The sequence below is a fragment of the Fringilla coelebs genome (genome assembly GCF_963513975.1).
Source record: "Fringilla coelebs genome assembly, chromosome: 3".
NCBI lineage: Eukaryota > Metazoa > Chordata > Aves > Passeriformes > Fringillidae > Fringilla > Fringilla coelebs.
This window is the reverse complement of record NC_140030.1, coordinates 92,452,502-92,471,205: the sequence shown is the minus strand read 5'-3', so window position 1 is coordinate 92,471,205 and position 18,704 is coordinate 92,452,502. Positions and strand designations below refer to the sequence as shown.

At 40.0% G+C, this 18,704-nt stretch overlaps 1 protein-coding gene across 1 annotated transcript in view; it reads right to left on the bottom strand.

Annotated features, from left to right (window-relative positions):
• PPP2R5A (protein phosphatase 2 regulatory subunit B'alpha) overlaps positions 1–18,475 on the bottom strand; it is a 42,359-nt gene extending 23,884 nt beyond the window's left edge. The window contains exons 1-2 of the mRNA XM_084202784.1: positions 17,622–18,475; positions 478–674 (exon numbers count right to left, since the gene is read on the bottom strand). Of these exons, the coding sequence (XP_084058910.1) occupies positions 478–674; positions 17,622–17,772 (348 nt within the window). The 5' untranslated portion in view covers positions 17,773–18,475. The remainder of the gene's footprint in view (positions 1–477; positions 675–17,621) is intronic.
• Between the last annotated feature and the right edge of the window lie 229 nt (positions 18,476–18,704).

The window sequence follows — 18,704 nt, the reverse complement described above, 5'->3', positions numbered from 1 at the left end:
TTGGGCTACTCTAGTACAGCTCTCCAAGGCCAAAATAATAACAAACAGCCATAAAAAGTATTTACAAAGTCGAGTTGCTTTCTTATACTGATAAACCTTTCTGCTGTTGCCAGCACCTGCAGCAATCACTACCAGAAAACTTTAGCCTAATTCTCCATTGCCACTAATAAATAAAGATAGGCTGCACTGAAATATTGCCATTTTCTGAAAGAGAATAAACTAAAGCTTACCCAGACTGCAAGTAGCTGCAGTATACCAGTTCTTTCACTTTAATTAACCTGAATGCATCATGTTTCAGCTAATAATTAAAACTCACAAGTTGTTTGTTTTTACAAGCCTTTCTGAGCCAAGTTATCATTAACAAATTATGTTGTATTGTATAAGCAGAATAAGCAACCACAATTCTGAGTGAAATGCCATTAGAGTCATAAACTGATTTTATTAAAATACAAACTATAACAAGAGCATTCTACTTACCATTTTCACTATGTCAGCATAAGCTGATTCAACAATCACTCCACGATTTGTTGAAACATATTCAACCAGTTCATTCAGTGTTGCTCTCTTGATTTCCTTGCTTTTCAGGTCTGAAACAGAGTCCATGAAGTCAAAGAGCACACAACACTGTTGCAACTTCTGACAAAAAAGATCTTGCTGCTCATTGAAGGTGGCATCTATAAAAGAAAAGAAAAAAAAACCCCAAACACTTAAGTCTGTAGATGCAAACAGGATTTCTAAATCTATTTTGTTGACAAGAACTTGCATAGCTGTGACTTGTTTTTTTAATGGGGAAGAGTTTTGCTTCAGCCAGCAAACTAATAGCAAATTATTAAGCAATTTTGCCCAAACTGAAAATATCTGTATGTCAGAATGGAACACCCACCATCCCCAACTTTTGAAAAAAATAACGGACAAAGACATGGCAGTAAATTTATTTGCCAGCAATGAGTTATTGAATTAACTTTATTTTAAATACATAAATATTAACAAGTCTCAGTTCTCCATCACCAAAAGTCATATCCAGAAGCAGTGCATCAAACTAACCTTTCATTCATCCGATTTGTCTCATTCTGTTCCCTAATCCTTTATTATGTAACCTGCTTAAAAGCTGTAAAATCTGCTTTGAAGGAACCTTGTCTTTTTACCCCAATGCTAAATGCTTCACATACTTTCAACATCATGTGATCAACATTTCTCTGAAGAAAGAATTCCAATATTTCGAAAGGATTAATCCTCAATTTTAATGCCTTGGTCTAAATAATTTATGACAATCTCAGTCACACATGGGTTTTCCAGATTTTTTTGCCTATTAAGACAATGTGTTTGGCTGTGACTTAGCATTTTCATTTTAGCATTCAGTACCTCTGTAATCTGATAAGCAGAATTACTCCATTAGCATCTCACATTTACTCAAAAAGAAACAGATTATCAAGCACTACACTCTTCAAAAATTTAATACATCCTTAATATGTTGTAACTGTTCCAAAGCTGTATGACCATAACAACCATAAAAAAGTCATGGTTTTAACTGAAAATTTAATTTAATATGTCTTTTGTTCTAGTTTTCAACTGTTTATATGGGTTCAAAGCCACTGGACCAATACAGCATCACCTCAGCTATCAGCCAGTTGAGCCAGTTGGCATTGCACTCACTCTGATGAAAAAATGGTATTCCCAATTTTATATCCAAATAAAGAATGCTCTCCCCTGAAGAATTTTCAAGACTGGTCTATGGCCTGACTACATCCCTTAGCCTCATTCATTCACTGCAGTATGACTATGAGCACTGCTGTTTCATCACCAAAAACAAATATAAAGACAAGAAAATGCAACTGAGTGCTGAAAATCTTAAGTCTCACTTTAAAACCGGAACAAATCACGAAAAATCTCATGCTTCTCTTTAATGTTTTAGAATTATTCTAATTCAACAAACTTTATTTATACTGTTAAAGGTATAAACTTAATGAAGCATTAATATGATTATCAGTTCACTCTGATAATGCCTGTTTCTCTAGTTTCCTACCAAAGCACCTTTCATTTAGTGGCTGGAATGACAACACTCAACAGCAGGTGTAATATTCAGCAGTTATCTGATAGAATTGCTTCGTTTCCATAAGCAAAAAGTAATTGCTGAAATGGACTGACACACCTCCACTGTAAGCCATAGTGCTTGCTGTGCCCTGGAAACCCAGGCACCAGAATACTGCATTGTGCTCCCCTTCCCCACCTGACAGTTATATCCTATTAGCTGAGCATAACAACTTCAGGGAGCTTTTGAACCAGCCAGCAATTACTACTCCCTCATGAAGAACGATTCACACTCCTGAATGTCAATTCTGCCATTTGAACCGTTTTTCTTTTGAAGAAAAAACCTTGCAAGATGCTTATTTCACTCAGATAACTACAAAGACACGAATTGTTACACTGCAAAATAATGAACATCAGCTGTAAAAACATTTGTAAGTTACGTAACATTTCAGCTCAGATCTTCTAATATTCTACAGTGGATTGCATGAGTAAGTATTGTATCATAGCAACAAAGCAATAACAGTGACATGCTGAGGATAAAATCCAAAAAAGCCTAATTTAAGGAACCAACACAGCAAGGGCAGCTTTTTTTGTTGCTAGCCCCAAGCTGATAGCCAGACTGACACAGGAACCAAGCCTACTCTTATTTTTCCTCACTACAAACTCAATTACAGTCAGAGTTAAAAAGGTCCACAAGTAAGGCACAGCTAATACAGTACAGTTAGCTGATGATAAAATTTTTTGTTAAAAATTAAAAATGAAGTATCACTGAGCAAAATTTACTTAGAAGTTTCAAAAAGCAGCAGACAGCACCTGAATACTTCTAACCATGGCTCAAACAGACTGAAGACCTCAGCTTAAAAGCCAGTAACTGGAATTCATACAAAATAATTAAATCCCTTATTACCATCCCTAGGATACCAAATAAATTCCTGCATTGGCCACTTGTGGTTAGACACCAGAGTAAAAGAGAATCTCTCCCCTGCCATGCATCAGCAGTCCATTTCATTAGCAACCTGATCTCTCTCAATTGGACATGTTTCCTCAAATTAAAAACCCACCCATTAATCTGTTTTGTTATTATTGAAACATTTAGAGTAAAACCAAAGTATCTTCTTCTAAGCACACATCCTTTTTTTGGACTTACAAGGGGAAACACAATTATTTTATCAACTTATCATCTCTGGTCATCTGCAAGAGATGAAAATTATGTGCAACCATGGCAAAAATAAGGTAACAAGAAAGCCAGCTCTGTTCTATCAGCACAATCTGTCTTCATGCACTCAATCCCTGCTTGACACATTGCACATTTGTCCCAGGAATGTTATGAAAGGTACCATGGGAACCACCAAGTGATTGAGGAAAATTTGTTTGTCATATAGGGCTCTTAACTTTTCAAAGCCTTGCCTTTATCCCAGCACAGTGAAAGCTAGACAATTTTATACCACAACAAAATCATATCACAATAGTTTATTCTAGTTCTAGGAACAAAATAAACTGTGCCACCATAACTGCATAAATACTGGAGCTTTTAGCTTTAGTAGTTGAACAACCCACAGCATGATTTTTAAACCAGCTTTAATCTAATATTCTATGAAGATTTACATCATACATGTGGAGTTCAAGATAATTGTTATTCTTCAAATACCCTAAATACCATAAAGACCACAGAAGATAAATTAGGTTCAAAATAGACAGTGGATGCCTCAATGAAACAACCCTGAATCAAGCATAATGATGGGAAATGCTGAAGACAAAAACTTAACATCCAGCACCAAAAGAATTATTGCAAATTATGATCCACTTTAATCATGACTTGCCTCTGGTAATTTCCATGATAGATAGTAGACAGCTTGTACCTGATTAAAATACTTAATTTGATTATTGCACTTCATAATACTTAAATTCTCCACAGACTATTTGTACTGTTTACAAACCCCCACTCATTACAGACAGTAGGCACGATAATAAAGGACAAAAAGCAACAAGCAATTTGACTTGGAAGTTCTTTCTAAGCAGAAGTTTTAAAACATTGAGACTGCATGAATGTACAGATTTGTCTCTAAATCAAATGCTTTCAGACTTATAAGGTTATCAATGCAAATCTAAGCACAGAATATTGAGTTAAGAGACTTAATTTTTCCAGGGCAAGCCCAAGAAAAATATGGAAAGAAAAAGAATTCACAAGAGCTAGCTCAATGGTACATAAACAGAGACAAAAACACACTACAACCATGACTTCCTACCATGTATTTATCTCTTACATTTACAGGCCTTCCTCCTGGAAGGAAAAGAAAGACAATTCTCCTTTCTCAACACAATTGTTTACCCAAGACCTTCGGTACAAAGCCAGAGAACCTAACATAATCCTTGATTCATCAGCAGAAACCAGACTTTAAATCCACAAAAACTCTCTCAACTACACAAATTGCAAGTTCAAAATTTGTAGTTTTCCTGCCAATACAAAATAAACCCCCTCAAACATTTGCAAATGCTTCAATTTTTTTTTTTTAAGTCTCACTAATTCAATACTTCTAGTTTTTCCTGAAACAGCTACTCCAGGAAGATGAAGAAGCCAGAGAAACAACCAAGGAGCTTTTGTCTGACAGCCTCCTAAAGCAGTTCACACACAGCCCTTTCAAGCACTTAGAGGACAATGATATTACAGAATAAAGTAACACCTATCTCCTTAGAAATTGGTGAAAATTCTACGTAATTCCTTGACAAACTGAATGCACGAAGATGATCATGTCACAATTATGTTGCATTCCACAGTGCAAAGTTTAGGATTTAGTCTCTGCTGCCTGGTTACACTTACTGCACTGTTTTCAGCTCAATGCTGGAAGGATCTGCTGGAGCAGGACAAAGCCTTAACACTGACATGGAGAGAGGAGCATGGGGACTGTGAGACACCAAACCTCTGGGTTTGGGGGCTTTTCATTTCTAGGAATCAATGTTTTTGTACAGCCTGCTCCTTTCAGAGACACCATTAGTCTGAAAAGGAGGCAGTGTGATAAACTCTGCCCCACTTACATAAACCAAGCATGGCAAGTCCCATTTGACCTAAATGTAATATTTGGTTTTGCCCCAGAGAGCTCTTGTGCATGAGATTGTTGTGGTCTCTCCTAGTGAGTGTCAGCGCTGATGTCACAGGCATGGCAAAACACTGTTAGGAGATGCAGTTTTGGTACAGTTGATGTTACAACAGGGCACAGAGTATTTCCAGGTTCTCAGAAGTCTCCATCTGCAGCCTGACAGGCAGAAAAGTTGCTGGCAGACAGAGACCGAGAGAGGTCTCTCTCCCTGCTACCCCCTTTCCCATTTACTCCTCCCTTCCCCTTCTCTGTTCCAGTCACATGCATCCATCAGCACTGGCTCTGGAACTTGTCAGGCTCTTCCTAAGCTGCTTTAACTCAATAACATGGTGATATTAGTGAGGTTAAATGGCTTCTGGAGGGGCCTGATGTGCATCAGCTCTGGCACAGGATCAGAGACAGGAGCAGAAGCTCTCTGCAGTGAGCTGCTAAGTAAGTTTACCATCTCCTCTGGAACCATATTGCTCAAGCACTGAGGCATGAGATAATGTGTAGGTAAGATTTTTCAGTTAAGTCAGAGACTTTTGAGAATAATAGATTTTGGATTTTGTGTTTGTTGTGAGGTTTGGTTATTTTTGGGGTTTTGTTTTGTTTTAAATCACTTTAAGCTCCTTTTTAAAGAAAAAATGTACCCCTATATACACCCATAGAAGTTCCCACAATTCCAGCTCTTGGCAGCTCAACTGCCCCACTGAAACTGATGGGGCTACTCAGACGAGGTCTGTGCAGCACCACAGGCATCCAAGGAACTTTTCATCAATATTTTCAAGTTTTCCACATTAAAAAATCTTCCGTCACCCTAAAGAATAAGCACTATTTTTTAGCAGACCAGGGTTGTAGGTTTTCCCTCTGCCCCCTCCAATCAAGAATTCAAAGAATGTATTTTCAAATTACTTCTTACCCCAAAATCTATAGCTGTTGCTAGGACTCCAGAAGGGGCTGAGTGAATTTTTCTCCATGTTGTCAGTAAACAGAACTCTGACTTTCCAGGACAGATTAGGGAGTCAGAAGAACATCATGCATCCTAAAAGTTAACCAGCTCCTTATTCAATAGTAAATTTGTTCACTAGAGAAGGAGATTTGTAAGACGAAATAAAAAAGCATTTTCAATCATTATTGAAAGGAAATTTATACTACCTTTAGGAGATAAAACAAAAAACCCACACAAAAGAAACACAAAAAGGACTTGGCACAGAATTACCAAGTTGGTCAATCCTATCTAGGACCTAGGTACTCACACTAACATTTAACCTCTTCATTTCAGAAATCAGGACTGCAAAGGCAATCAAGATAACAAACTGAGCTTCTCCTGTACTTCCATTTTTAAGTAAACTATTCTGCAGATGGTCATCAGGCAAGACTTGCACACAGGGGCACCTTCCACACGGTAAGTCTCCACTCGCTTTCGAAATAGTAAGAAAATCAGAAATTTTGCTCATTGGAATATTCTCAATTTAAGATTAATTCTGTGATACATGCCAGGGAAGGAAAAAAAAAAAGGAAATCACATATTAGAAGTAAAACTAGATGAGAATAGCAATCAACAATTCCTTTTATTCACATACAGGACTGTGATTTAGAGAGTTATTACAAGTCTAGGCTACAGATAATTTTCAAGTCATTTAGTAAAAAGTACTCCTGGAAAGCTGTCTCCCACCCAGTAAGATATTGTTTGTTCAGAGTCTCATCTGCTGCTCCACGTGGCCAGCAGTTGACCTCAACAAATCAGTCCAGAAAATCTGAAAAGCCCATGCTGATTTAACAACATCTGTCAAATTCTGTGACAGGGCTTCTTGCAATGATAATGAACTGCAAGTGTCTTATCTAGATTGTTTCTACCTTCTATCTTCTAGGCTTTCTTATAACCTCATAAAGTTAAGAGTCTCTAGCTACTACCATGTTAAATCCCTTGATTTTAATTAAGATTTGAGTCAACCAAGACACTTCAGAGACTAAGAAAGTACTGAAATGCTTTCATATTAATAGCCCTACTTCTTACTGTTTAATTACAGAAGACAACAAACAGTTAAGATGCAAAAATACAAATTATCCTCTTGGTCCTTAAAGTTAGACTCTAGTAACTGGGCCTGCCACAATTCACCTTATTTCTACCACACTTTCTAAAAAAATAATTAAAGCACCATTGGTTCTTTAAACAAATAAAAACTCACCCAGCATACCAATCACTGGAACAGGAACAAAAAAACACCCTAAAGTCACCCTTAACAAAAGGTACAAGTTTAACAATACAAAGGTTACCTCAAGAGCACGCCAGTAGCGCAGAATCTAGCTGAAATTCAGTTCCACGTAACAACAAGGAAAAGCAGCAGAAAAAATTGTCCAATGGACTGACACAGTTGAATCAGTGCTGCTTTTGACAGTACAGAGAAGTTGAGGAATTTGCACATGGCTAACCATATAAAGTTTTGTTCAGAGTGAAACTATTTATTAGAAAAGGCAAAGAAGTTTCACTTCTTACACAGCTAAGTGTTATATTTTCATAAAACAATTAACCCCCCACTGCTCTTGTACTTGAAACAAGCTTGCTCCCACCTATAAGCCACTATAATGCTCTCCAATGCATTTATTTATGGATTTGGCACACACTGCTACTGTATTTGCTGTCATCATTTAAAACCCATAAAGCAGTTTTAGTGACTGATCATATGGCAGGGTAAGCCTTTTTTGAATATATCCAGAGCCTCCAAAAAAATTAATTTAAAACAGGAACTTGCCTCTTTAAGGAAGAGACTCCTGAATTTAAGGGTGATAAATCCTATCATGGAATTCATATGCATAGCCAGGTCATTCAGTCAGGAAAATTGAGTAATTAATTTTTTCAATGGGAAATTGTTTCTCAGAAGATGCGAATATGGGATAGATAGCACCTTTAACTTAAAATTACAGAAATTGATACACAGGCCCAAGAACTGAAATTGCTTTCCCAAACAGAAAAGACAGCTCCTAAACAGCTTTTTAAATAATGAAACGTAACAAAGGTTTTTGTTATGGTAAAACAAGAGATGCTTTCAAGAAGTCCTCCTAACAAGAGGGCAAATAAAGACCAAGGTAAAACCCTGTGTATGTAAACAGGTCATTTCTTTAAAATCTAAGTCACGTTACACTGAATGAGCCACAAAGTGAAAGTACCCAGAAATGCTGCACAAGCAACTTGTTACTCCAGGTAATTCACTCTTGTGCCAGGAAAATCAACCACCAGCAAAACCCAAGAGACTAGAGAAATGGAAGGACACTACAGACCACGCTTCTGAGAGCACCAAATCAAAAAGATCAGAAGGGACAATTGGTATGATGCTCCATGTTCCCAAAATATAACATTATTTACACTTTTCCACAAATTGAAGCACTTGCCCTTACAGAAACGCCATTTATCAAAGTGTAATGATTCAACAAAATACTGGATTTTCACTTATAATTTTAAATATGCAATAAAGCCCTTGAGGGTGTGACAAGAGTGAGGGTGGCACATCTACCCTGCTAAGAATTAAAAGAATAATCTGAGCAGCTCTGCCCCCTGTTTTGCCCCCCAACAGCTGTACTGCCCTGCACAAATTTTACCAGGGCACACAGCCAAGAAGCAGGTGATAAAGTTGTGTGCCACACAGGCTCAGTAAAAATTTCAGCTTAATACCTGTTATCTTGGACTGCCTAGATAACATTTTCAATTCACAGGGACCTAAACACTTTGCTTGAATGAAACAAATTGATTTATACCTCCTAAGTCTGAAGGGACAGCAAATGTATTTACAATTTAAGTTCCCTTTATGTCAACGGCAAAACTCCTGTCTGACTGACGTTATGGTAGTTTATAATTAATGAGTGGTAATTATGAAGTATGCCATAAGTGGATCTGTGTTGCATATTATTAACAGATTAAAAATCTATTAACTTCCCTATCATTTCCTCACCATATCTAAGTATAAAATTAATTTTGAGTATGATGATGAAGTTGCTCCAGTTTGACATCGCACAAGAACACACAAGTCAACACAAATCAAGATTATTTTCCAGAAACTGAAGAAACACTCATGTAATTTTCACATGGCAATATTAGTGCTAACTGAAATATAAAAATACCCTTTATTGAAACCAAGGGTAGCTGTTAAACACAATTCAACAAGAGTACAGAATCTTATTTTGTAATTAATTTAGCACTTAGCTTTTAAACATGAAGGAGATGCACAGTGGAGCAATTTAATACGAAATGTGTGCCAGAGGAAACAGCCAATCTAACTTTCCAAAACACAAGGAAAACCCACCTCTTCTTTTGAATTCCTGTGAAAATCTGTGTGGAAGTTACAAGTACTGGATTAAGTCCTTGGATAAATACATAGTTTACAAATTGGCTAAACAAGTGTTTCTTACTTTTTGAAATCTTCTTGGACCAATAACTAGATACTTTATAATTATGTTGCAGTGGAAAGAATTATGATTAAATCAGACAGGGAACACAGGTGAAATCCTGGTTGTGCTGCATTCAGTGACCCAACTCCCAACCTAAACGAGAACAGATCATCCTGAGCAAATACCAAACATTAGTGAGATCCCTTTGCTTAATTTAAGTGAAGCAGACATTTAGCCTCATAAATAAAAAGCTGATGTAATTTTTTCATCAATTTCAAGCATACTCAAACAGTTACACTCCTTCTACCAAGAACTCTAAATATGAACTCTTCAGTGATGAGGGAACCTGCAATTTAAGTCCTCTCCCATTTGGCAAAATCTCTTGGCTATTTTTAAACACAATTTACATCATTTTGATGTATTTGGTTTATTTTGATCCTATTTCCTACTCTTAAGGGAAAATGAAGAAATATGCATTACCAAACTCTGTCCTTCCTGACTTCACTGTGGGACCAAGCCCATGTCTCTCAAGAGGGTACTGATACTCACACCTTCATTTTTCTTCTCAAAACAATAAGAACTGCTTTCCTACAGAACCCAGCTATGCTGAAATGCACAAGTTTGTTTCCCATACATGTATCAAGACCTAAGCTCAGTTCTTACTATTTGTTGCTTTTACATAGGCAGGGAATCAAAATTTTGCTGCTTAACCAGACTTCAATCTTCCATGTATGTCATATTTCAAGCATAGAATTTGTAATGGAAAATACAGTACGCTTTTCAAAAGTTTTACACAATTACACTAAATTAGAACCTTTTCCAAAAAGCCCACTTTTTCCTCCCATATACTCTCCCATCCGATTTTACTTGGGATGAAATTAATAAACTAAAAACTGTGCCTCTGTATTTTGAAGGACCAAGCATCTACAGAAATAAACCTATTAAATCACTTCTAAAAGCTCATTTGTTTATGCAGTGGTGCACTCTGCTAATCCTTTAATGCAGCTATAGTAGAAATGAAGCTGTTTCCCCCTTCATATTTAGAGACATTGCTGTGACTTTTTATTCCTGATCATTTTCAGACCAGCCTTCCTGCCCCATGCTATACTGTCCTCCTCTAAACTTGCTCAACCCACCTCCTCTTTCAGTTCTGAGGAAATCAACTGTGCCACTCTCACTGTCTGTCCCCACAGTTTGCCAACTCTCCAAGCCTGTGATGGTCTCAGATACAAACTTCTAATCAGTCATTTGAAACTTGTATTCAATGTGGAAAGCTTTTCTCCTATTGTAAGGAGTAACTTTATCATCTTGTAAATTCTTAGTGTTTTAAAAAATTATTTACTAGAAATAGAACATCATTCTTTTGCAGCATTGTTCTTGAATAGACATGCACAAATTTAATTTTTGCTGTTACTCTCACCTCAACCTCCCAACTCCTCAGCAAAATTTGTATTTCTCTTCTGAATCCTATCATATCAACAAAGCTGACAAAACCCATCTATTTCACCAAAGCTTTACTTGGTAAGATCAAGATAAACAATGGAAAAGAGAAGAAACTTAAGATGAGAATGAGGCAAAAATCTTTTCCCAATAGTAAAAGGCAATGCAACAGCACCAGTTCTATTTTTTAATTAATAGCCTCTTTTTTTCACCATATCCACTGCAGCAGTACATGCTACTCTTTCAGCAGGATACAGGTCTGCTGAATTCTGATCAGACAACTGTTTGTTCCTGTAGCCTCCATGCCCTTAAGATACTGAGGCTTAGTATCCTGCATTTACATTTCAGCAGCCTTTCCCAGCTTCACTTCCCACCCCGAAATACAGTTATGCTCTCCTCAACTTTAAATTCTCAAGGAAAAAAACCTCTCATTTGATGAACCAGCTAATCTGCAATCAGTTCCTGATGTACAAAAAAAAAACCCTAAGCCTGTGAAGTGTCAGGAAGATCACAGGAAGTTCAAAATCCATGGCTGCAATGAAGAAATTAAAAGAGAACATATTAAGAAATACTTCCAGAAAGTTTCACAGCCAACAGGAGTGTTGAGACTCCAAAAACACTGAGCTTCCTGCAGCCACTGGAGAGGAGATGGCTTCTGCCCTCTCTTCCCACTTTGGCTTTTCCATCATCTCAGCAGTTCCTTACCATGTCTCCACCTGGAATGCACTCCTGGGCTCTTGCTAGTAGAAAATGACAGGTTTTGCCTACACTTGCTGTCTGACTTTGCCTACTGCTGTCCTAGCAGTACTGCAGACAAGAGGCCCAAAGAAAGCCACACAGATGGGAGCAGCACAGCAGATCCTGAAGGAGCTCTATGTACCAGCACCAACCCATCAGTCCTGCTGCTGAGCTACAACAGCTACAATGGGACCAAACAAGAATTTGGACCATATGAGTTTCATTTTCATTAAGAATCCATGTGCTAAGCTCCAAAGTACAACAAGCATTAAACCTCAACACAATTCATGGTTTATTTTTTTTTTTTTTTTAATATTGACATTATACAATTTATCTTTCCTCTAGTGTTCAAAGTAGTTTTAATTGGTTTTGCTGAAACTAAGAAAATTAGCCTGAGGAAGAGTTGCAAATAAAACTGTCCATACTTGGCATGGAAAACTTCAGTCCAAACAGTTCAGCAATGTTGTGAGCAGCTCAGAGTAAGGTCTTGTGGAGGAAAACTGAAGGCAACCTTAACTATGATGAACTCTGCCTTCAAGTCAGAAACATACTATGAAATTGCATCTTGTAGACATTATTCACTGGCCACAAATTCAGCAAAACTTGAGAGAAACTAGTTCAGTAATTCTCTCATGGAATCAATGATTCAGACTTCAAAAAGAAGCTGTCACCATTCAGTTTCTAGTAGAGCGTTTTGCCAAGGGAGTCTTCTAAAACAGGTGTTATTTACTACCTATTAATCCAATTGGGCTGCAGCTCCAACCCTCCAAATCCACATGCTGCTAAAGCCATAATTTTAACCTGCTAGATTAAAACAAGAGTCAGGACAACGAGTGTATAGAAGCTAAATTTTATAGCCTTCCCAATGGAAGTGTCTTTTTTTCATGAGAACACAACACATACTCCCTCTGTGCTTTAAAAGAATATTAATCTGTCCAGAACTGTTGGTATGACACCTTTTCAAAAGTGCTGAAGGATTTTAAGAGAGGCAGATGTTAAAAAAAAACTCAAATCTGTAGATTGAAGTAATCATCTTTTGATCAGATAGCCTGCAGCAATAACTAATTCCATTTGTATTTCCTACAGCAGCTAACATTAAATTCACCACCTGCAAAACTACTATCTGACTAAACCAGAAAGCAATGAATATGGAAAAAGAAATCTGATACTAAGCTGGCACACGGAAGATGTGAAAGATTGAAATAGAAAAGTTCATGTGAAGACAGTCAATAGGCTCTATATTTAGGAGCTGCTTTTGATGGAAGTATATTCTAAGACCAAAAATTCAAGTCTACGGATAAAAAGGTCAATTTGTTAAGAATAAAAACCAAAATGTTCCACTCCATAAACTAGGAACAGTTCCTTAATATAGAAAAAAATTCAAACAGCTCGTTTTTCATGGAACTACTACAGCTTCTTCATCTGTTATAGGTTGTTTATTTCTCAAGACTGTAACTTCACTAAAAAGGAAGTTTTGACTACTTCATAATATGTCCTGCTGAGATTACAGTAAGAGGTAAACATAAATTCCTCACAGAACATCCTCATTCTTCATCTGAATTAAAGATTCTCACTTTAAGGAAAAACTCACCCAAGATGATCACAGTTGCAAGGGATGTAGAATACAAAAGGTGGAGGATGGGGGACCACAGAAGAGGAAATAACAATGAATCATGAGGGACACAGAAAAACAAGTGCAAATCTGAGAGAGAAAACTGTCCTTTCACTCATAAATATTTATTAGGGCTGTAGTAAAAGTAAACCATTCTAAAACTTTGAAGCACATTTTCCCTTGGGGAGCAAAGGCAACTTAATATGACAAGAAAATTCCTCTCAGCTGTTTTTAATTCCACTTATTTATGTCACTCTGAAGCGCACACTATATGAGTCAAAACCATTCAAAGTGTGAGGCTTGAACTGATCCTCAGATTTAATAACATTAAAATTTTACCTATCAGCAAGGTTACCAGGCCTCTCTGCAACATTCTCACAAAAGCTTAGCTTGAACACAGCAACCAGTTTTCAGCCAAAGCCACGCTGTCTCTCTAGGGTTTAAGTAAAGAAAATAACCAGAGTTAACACCTAGTTTACACCTTGTATTTGAATGCTGACACTACACACTGGGAGGTCTTCTTAAAATGTGTTCTCATTCCAGGACGCTCCACCTCTGAAACTCTCAGCCCCACAGAGATCCCTCCAACTATTGCTAGTCCATGGCTGAAATATTTCTGGACCACTTTCCAATTCTTCTCTTGTGAGGGTTAAGAGGCATCAGGAAATGTTTATTCTTTCCAGCTGCACTTGACAAGTTTGGTACACAGAAGAAAAAAAAAAATCTATTTACTTTACAACCTGACAGGCCATATTAACTGTACTAAATAAAAGCAACAAGTTGTGTTTTCTATTCACCATTTTCCACCTGTATTTCTACATGCTGTTTCAACCAAAAGTGACAGAGACAAGCATGTACACATCTACTGGAGAGAGTCAGATCAGGCTCCAAGGTCAAGTTGCATCTCTGTTTCAAAAATGAAGGTAACTGCCATGTTCTATTGCAGTCTCTTAAAACAATCTCCTATTGGGACAAAATTATCACCTCTTAAGACAACAAAAATAACACTGCCTTTGCTAGATTTCTTTAAAAGCAACACTCTCAGAATTGTCCATGAAATTACCAAATCCTGCCGTGTTCCAGCACATTACTCTGGCCGAAGATTCTTCAAAATTCTTTTATTACACAAACTTTAGGTAACAAAATGAAAAGAAGAGGCAGGGGTGATTAAACAATCTTTTTTTCTTTTAAATATAATCACTGTGTCTTCACTATTTCTTATTCAGTCGTTCAATTATACAGTAAAATGGATACTGTCCTGAATAACAATGCTTTAGGAAATCTCCTAAACTAACTGAACAATAAATTACTAAATTATTTTGAGTATCCTGCCATCAGTCACGTTTTGCTGAGCTTTCACCTACACAGGATAGGTATCATCACACCCAAAGATAAGCTGCATGTTAACCACAACACACAGTCTTACCATCCCTCCTCTCCATCTCACTCCCCCAAAAACATCTCTGAAGGGAAGAGTTCCTGCTACTGGGCACTGTTACCCACCAGTAGAGATGTGATGTAGGAGAAGAAATACACAGTCAAAGCACAGAATTTTGGTCATTCGGAGCAGCAGTACAATTAACTGCAGAAAGATGTATTTTTTAGATTATCTGTCTAAAGGCTTTGAAACAACACAACTCTGAAAGTGTGTCTCACCATCTGATCTGGCCATTCCAGTGGCAAACAAAACAACCCCTACAGAAAAGGAAAAATCCCACAACACTCTACCCAAGAAGGCACTTTCTAAAGTGATGGGTAATTTCTATTTTTCTTCTGGAACATCTCTCCCTCCAGTAAAATAGATGCAAGTGCTTTAGGCCAGTCTGGCAAACCTACTGGGGAGTTTTAAAATCCTGTTTATACTTATTTTAGAATATTATCTCTTAAAAGTGATGAAACAAGACAACACCTATAAAGAAGATGAAATATTTTACAGCAGCATAATACCAAACTGCTTTTAAATCTAAAAATACTCCATTTTCTCCCAATACAGGTTTGAAATACCTCAGGTTTAACATTTATTTGAAGAGGTCTGTAAAAGTAAAAGCTTATTCTAATTACTAAGTGTATGCTGAGCATCCGTAGGCATCGTTAAAATGACTGTACTTTCCTTTTCCAGCCCATCCCTGGGAATTCTGGCTCATGATTCTGTAGATAATACTACACTGGCAGCATCAAAACTATTGCTGAATTGCATATCAACTTTCAAGAATAAAGCAAAGATTTAGCTTCCAAAGACACATGTGATTAGAACAAATAGTTGTATTAAACAATCCATTTTGTAGAGAGAGCAAGCTCTTTCTAGAACCTTTTTTGGTTTCAGGGGCAAGGGAGGTTTAAGAGGAAAAGGGAGAGAGGGAGCATTATGAAAAGAAACCATCCCAGGCCCAGAGCTACATTCAGGACAAATCTAACATCACAAACCTAAGGGAGAAAAATGAGCAAAAGGAGTGCTGCTTGACTTTCTGCAAACTGGCTACTTGGGACACTACGGCTCATAAAAGTATATTTTGCCCACAATTTCTGTTCTGAAGCAGGTCTCCAAGGCAAAACTTCACATCTGAATCATAAGCATAAAGACTGAAGGGATTTTCCTTTAAGAACTTCAGGCAATAAGGCGATTCAACCTACTATAAAACCCTACATAACTGAAGAAATTCCTCTGCTGGTTTATGGCTTCAAATTTCCAAACATCTGAGCTGCTGATGCCATGCAAAATTTCTCTGTGTTACAAGTAAAAAGCTGTAAAACCACACTCACAAAACTACAAGACTTAATAATGCAGAGTTAAAATTTTAATATATTAAAGTCCCAGCTCAGCAAAGAATGTAAACTTGGACATTTTGCTGATTTAAGCTGGAATTGCTCCCTGCCTAACACACGTATGTTTAACTGTTTGCTGGACTAGGACTCAAACTTTCTGAAGTCTGCCACCTATGTGCAGTATTTACCAAGGGCCTTTACAAAGTCTCAAGTGTGGTTTCTCAAATTCAGCCCTGAGGAAAACGTATTGTCTGAACAGCATGGGAACAGCAGAAACTGAATCTGATTTCAAACAAATTATCCAGGTTGTCAGTCCCTCAAATCAAAGCAGTGAACCAAGACAGGACACAACTTCATAGAGGAAGGAAAGCCCAAAACAAGCAGCGAGAACACCCCTGCTGTTGCTAAAACTAACACCCAAAACCACTGCAACAAGCACGTTGAAACCAAACAAACAATGCTGCCCTTGTTACTCCCCTGCCTAAGCTTATTTCTAGTCAATAACATTTCTGCTAAGAGCCAGATTTATGATTCATGTACATCTGTCACTCAAAGAGCAGGAAAACGTGACAGCCTTGAAATACTAGAGACATGATTGTAAATGGCATAAAAATCAAACTGAAAAAAAAAAACCACCTTAGTACCTAGGAATATTTTTAAGTTTGCAATGTCTTATTCAGATTTTGGATATTTGCTGCAAATCAGATTTTTTTTTCCACCATCATATGATGCAGCTTCAAAAGCCTTAAGACTTTAAAGCCAGTGGAAGTGAAATTAACATGCTAGGTCACGTTAAGGTAATCACTCTCCCTTATTTTCCAAGTCCCTGACAAATGCTTTACTGACAAGTTTCCCCAACATATCTTTTTCATAATCTTAAAAATATACAGAAATGTACTCTGATGCTCAAAGATGTAGAAGGTTGCCATGAACTATGCTTCATTTCTGTGACCTAACGAACTGAGCCTTCTCAAATTTTAGCTACAGCACAGGGGATAAAACCTTCGCTGTCTATTTTCTGTTTCAGCAATGCCAGCACCTAGAGTTTTCATTCACTTTTGAGTGTCTCCACACAGCACTGTGCTTGAGGAAGTCTCCGAGGCAACTCCTGGAGAGCAGCAAAACGCCGCTCCACGCTGTCCGAGAGCGGTGCAAAGCACGGAGCAGCCGAACGCGAACTCTCCCCGCTAACTCGGGATGTCACGCCACGGGCACAGCTCCTCTCCGCAAACCCCCCGTGGGAGGAGCCACCGCTCGCTCCCAGCTTTTACCACTCCGTCGCCTGCACTCCTCAACTCAACTTATGCTCTGCATTTTCCTCAATAAGACCTCAAACCACACGCGAACCAGCCAGAAAAGGGGGGCGGCGAGTTAGTGGAGTCAGCAGCGCCCGGGACAGCGGCGCTGGTTTGTGCGAGCAGAGGAGGAATTCCTGCCGCGGGTCCCTACCTGGAAAGCACCGGGGGCAGGGGAGGACACGGCTAAAGGGCAGAGGGCGCGGGGCAGGGGCCAAGCCAGGGCAGGCGGTGCGGGCAGCGGCACCTGCAGCCGGAGGGGAGGGCGGGAAGGCAGGCTCGTACCTTTGAGCTGGGGCAGCGGCGAGAGCTCCACCGGGCTGCCCTGGCTGCGGAACTGCGAGGAGCCCTGCGAGCGCTTCTGCCTCTGCGCCTTGCGCACCGATTTCCGTGTGAAGCCATCCACCTTCTCCGCGGCAGAGATGGCCGCCGACATGGCTGGGCGGCGGGGCGGCTCTCCACGAGCATATATTGTACCGGAGGGAGAAGCGGGCGGGCAAAAAACAAAGGGGCTTAAAAAAAAAAAAAAAAACCAAACCAAAAAACAACAACGAAAAACACCACCAAAAACGAAGTCCTTGCTGCCCTCACACACCGCACCGACGAGGAGAGGAGAAGAGCGGAGCGGGCTCTGCCGGGCGCTGGGGAGGCTCCCGGGTCGCTCCTCAGTTCCTGCTTCCCTCACCGTTTCCTCCCCGCGCGGAGCCGGCGGGGGAGCGGAAGGGGGGAGGAGGAGGAGGAAAGGGAAAACAAACAAACAAACCCAAAGACAACTTTGCCCGGCGGGACGGGGGCGGGCGAGCGCCAAACTTTCCCTCACGGGGTCCCGTTGCCCTCAGGGCAGGCGCGGCGCGACCCGCCGCGGGACGGGCTCGGCGGCGCCGCTGCTGCCCCGCTCCCGCTTCGTTCGCTCCGCGTCCCCTTCAGTCGAGCCCGCTGTCATCGGCCGGACTCGCCCCTGAGCTTCAGCCGCTCGGCTCCACGCGCCCCTTGTGCGCCTTCAGCCGCCGCCGGGCGCTCCCCGCGCCTCCGCCGTCATCCCGCCTGCTCGCGCTCCGCCGGGGGCCGCCGCGCGTGGCGCCGCCAGAACCGCGGAGCCGCCGGGCAGCGGCCGCGCAACTTGGCGGAGCGAGCGGAGTTGAGCGGAGGGAGGGGGAGGGGCGGGGCGGGGGCGGGGGCAGCGGCCGCGGTTGGCGGTGACAGGTGATTGACGGCTCATATTGACCAATGGAGAGAGGGGAGCGCGGAACGCCCCCCGCTCCGCCCGCGGCGGCCTGGGGAGAAAGCGGGAGTTGGGCCGCGCGCCGGGGACCGGATGATTGACAGCCGGCTCCTCCAACCGGGCGCGGGGGAGGCGGGGCGGGCGGG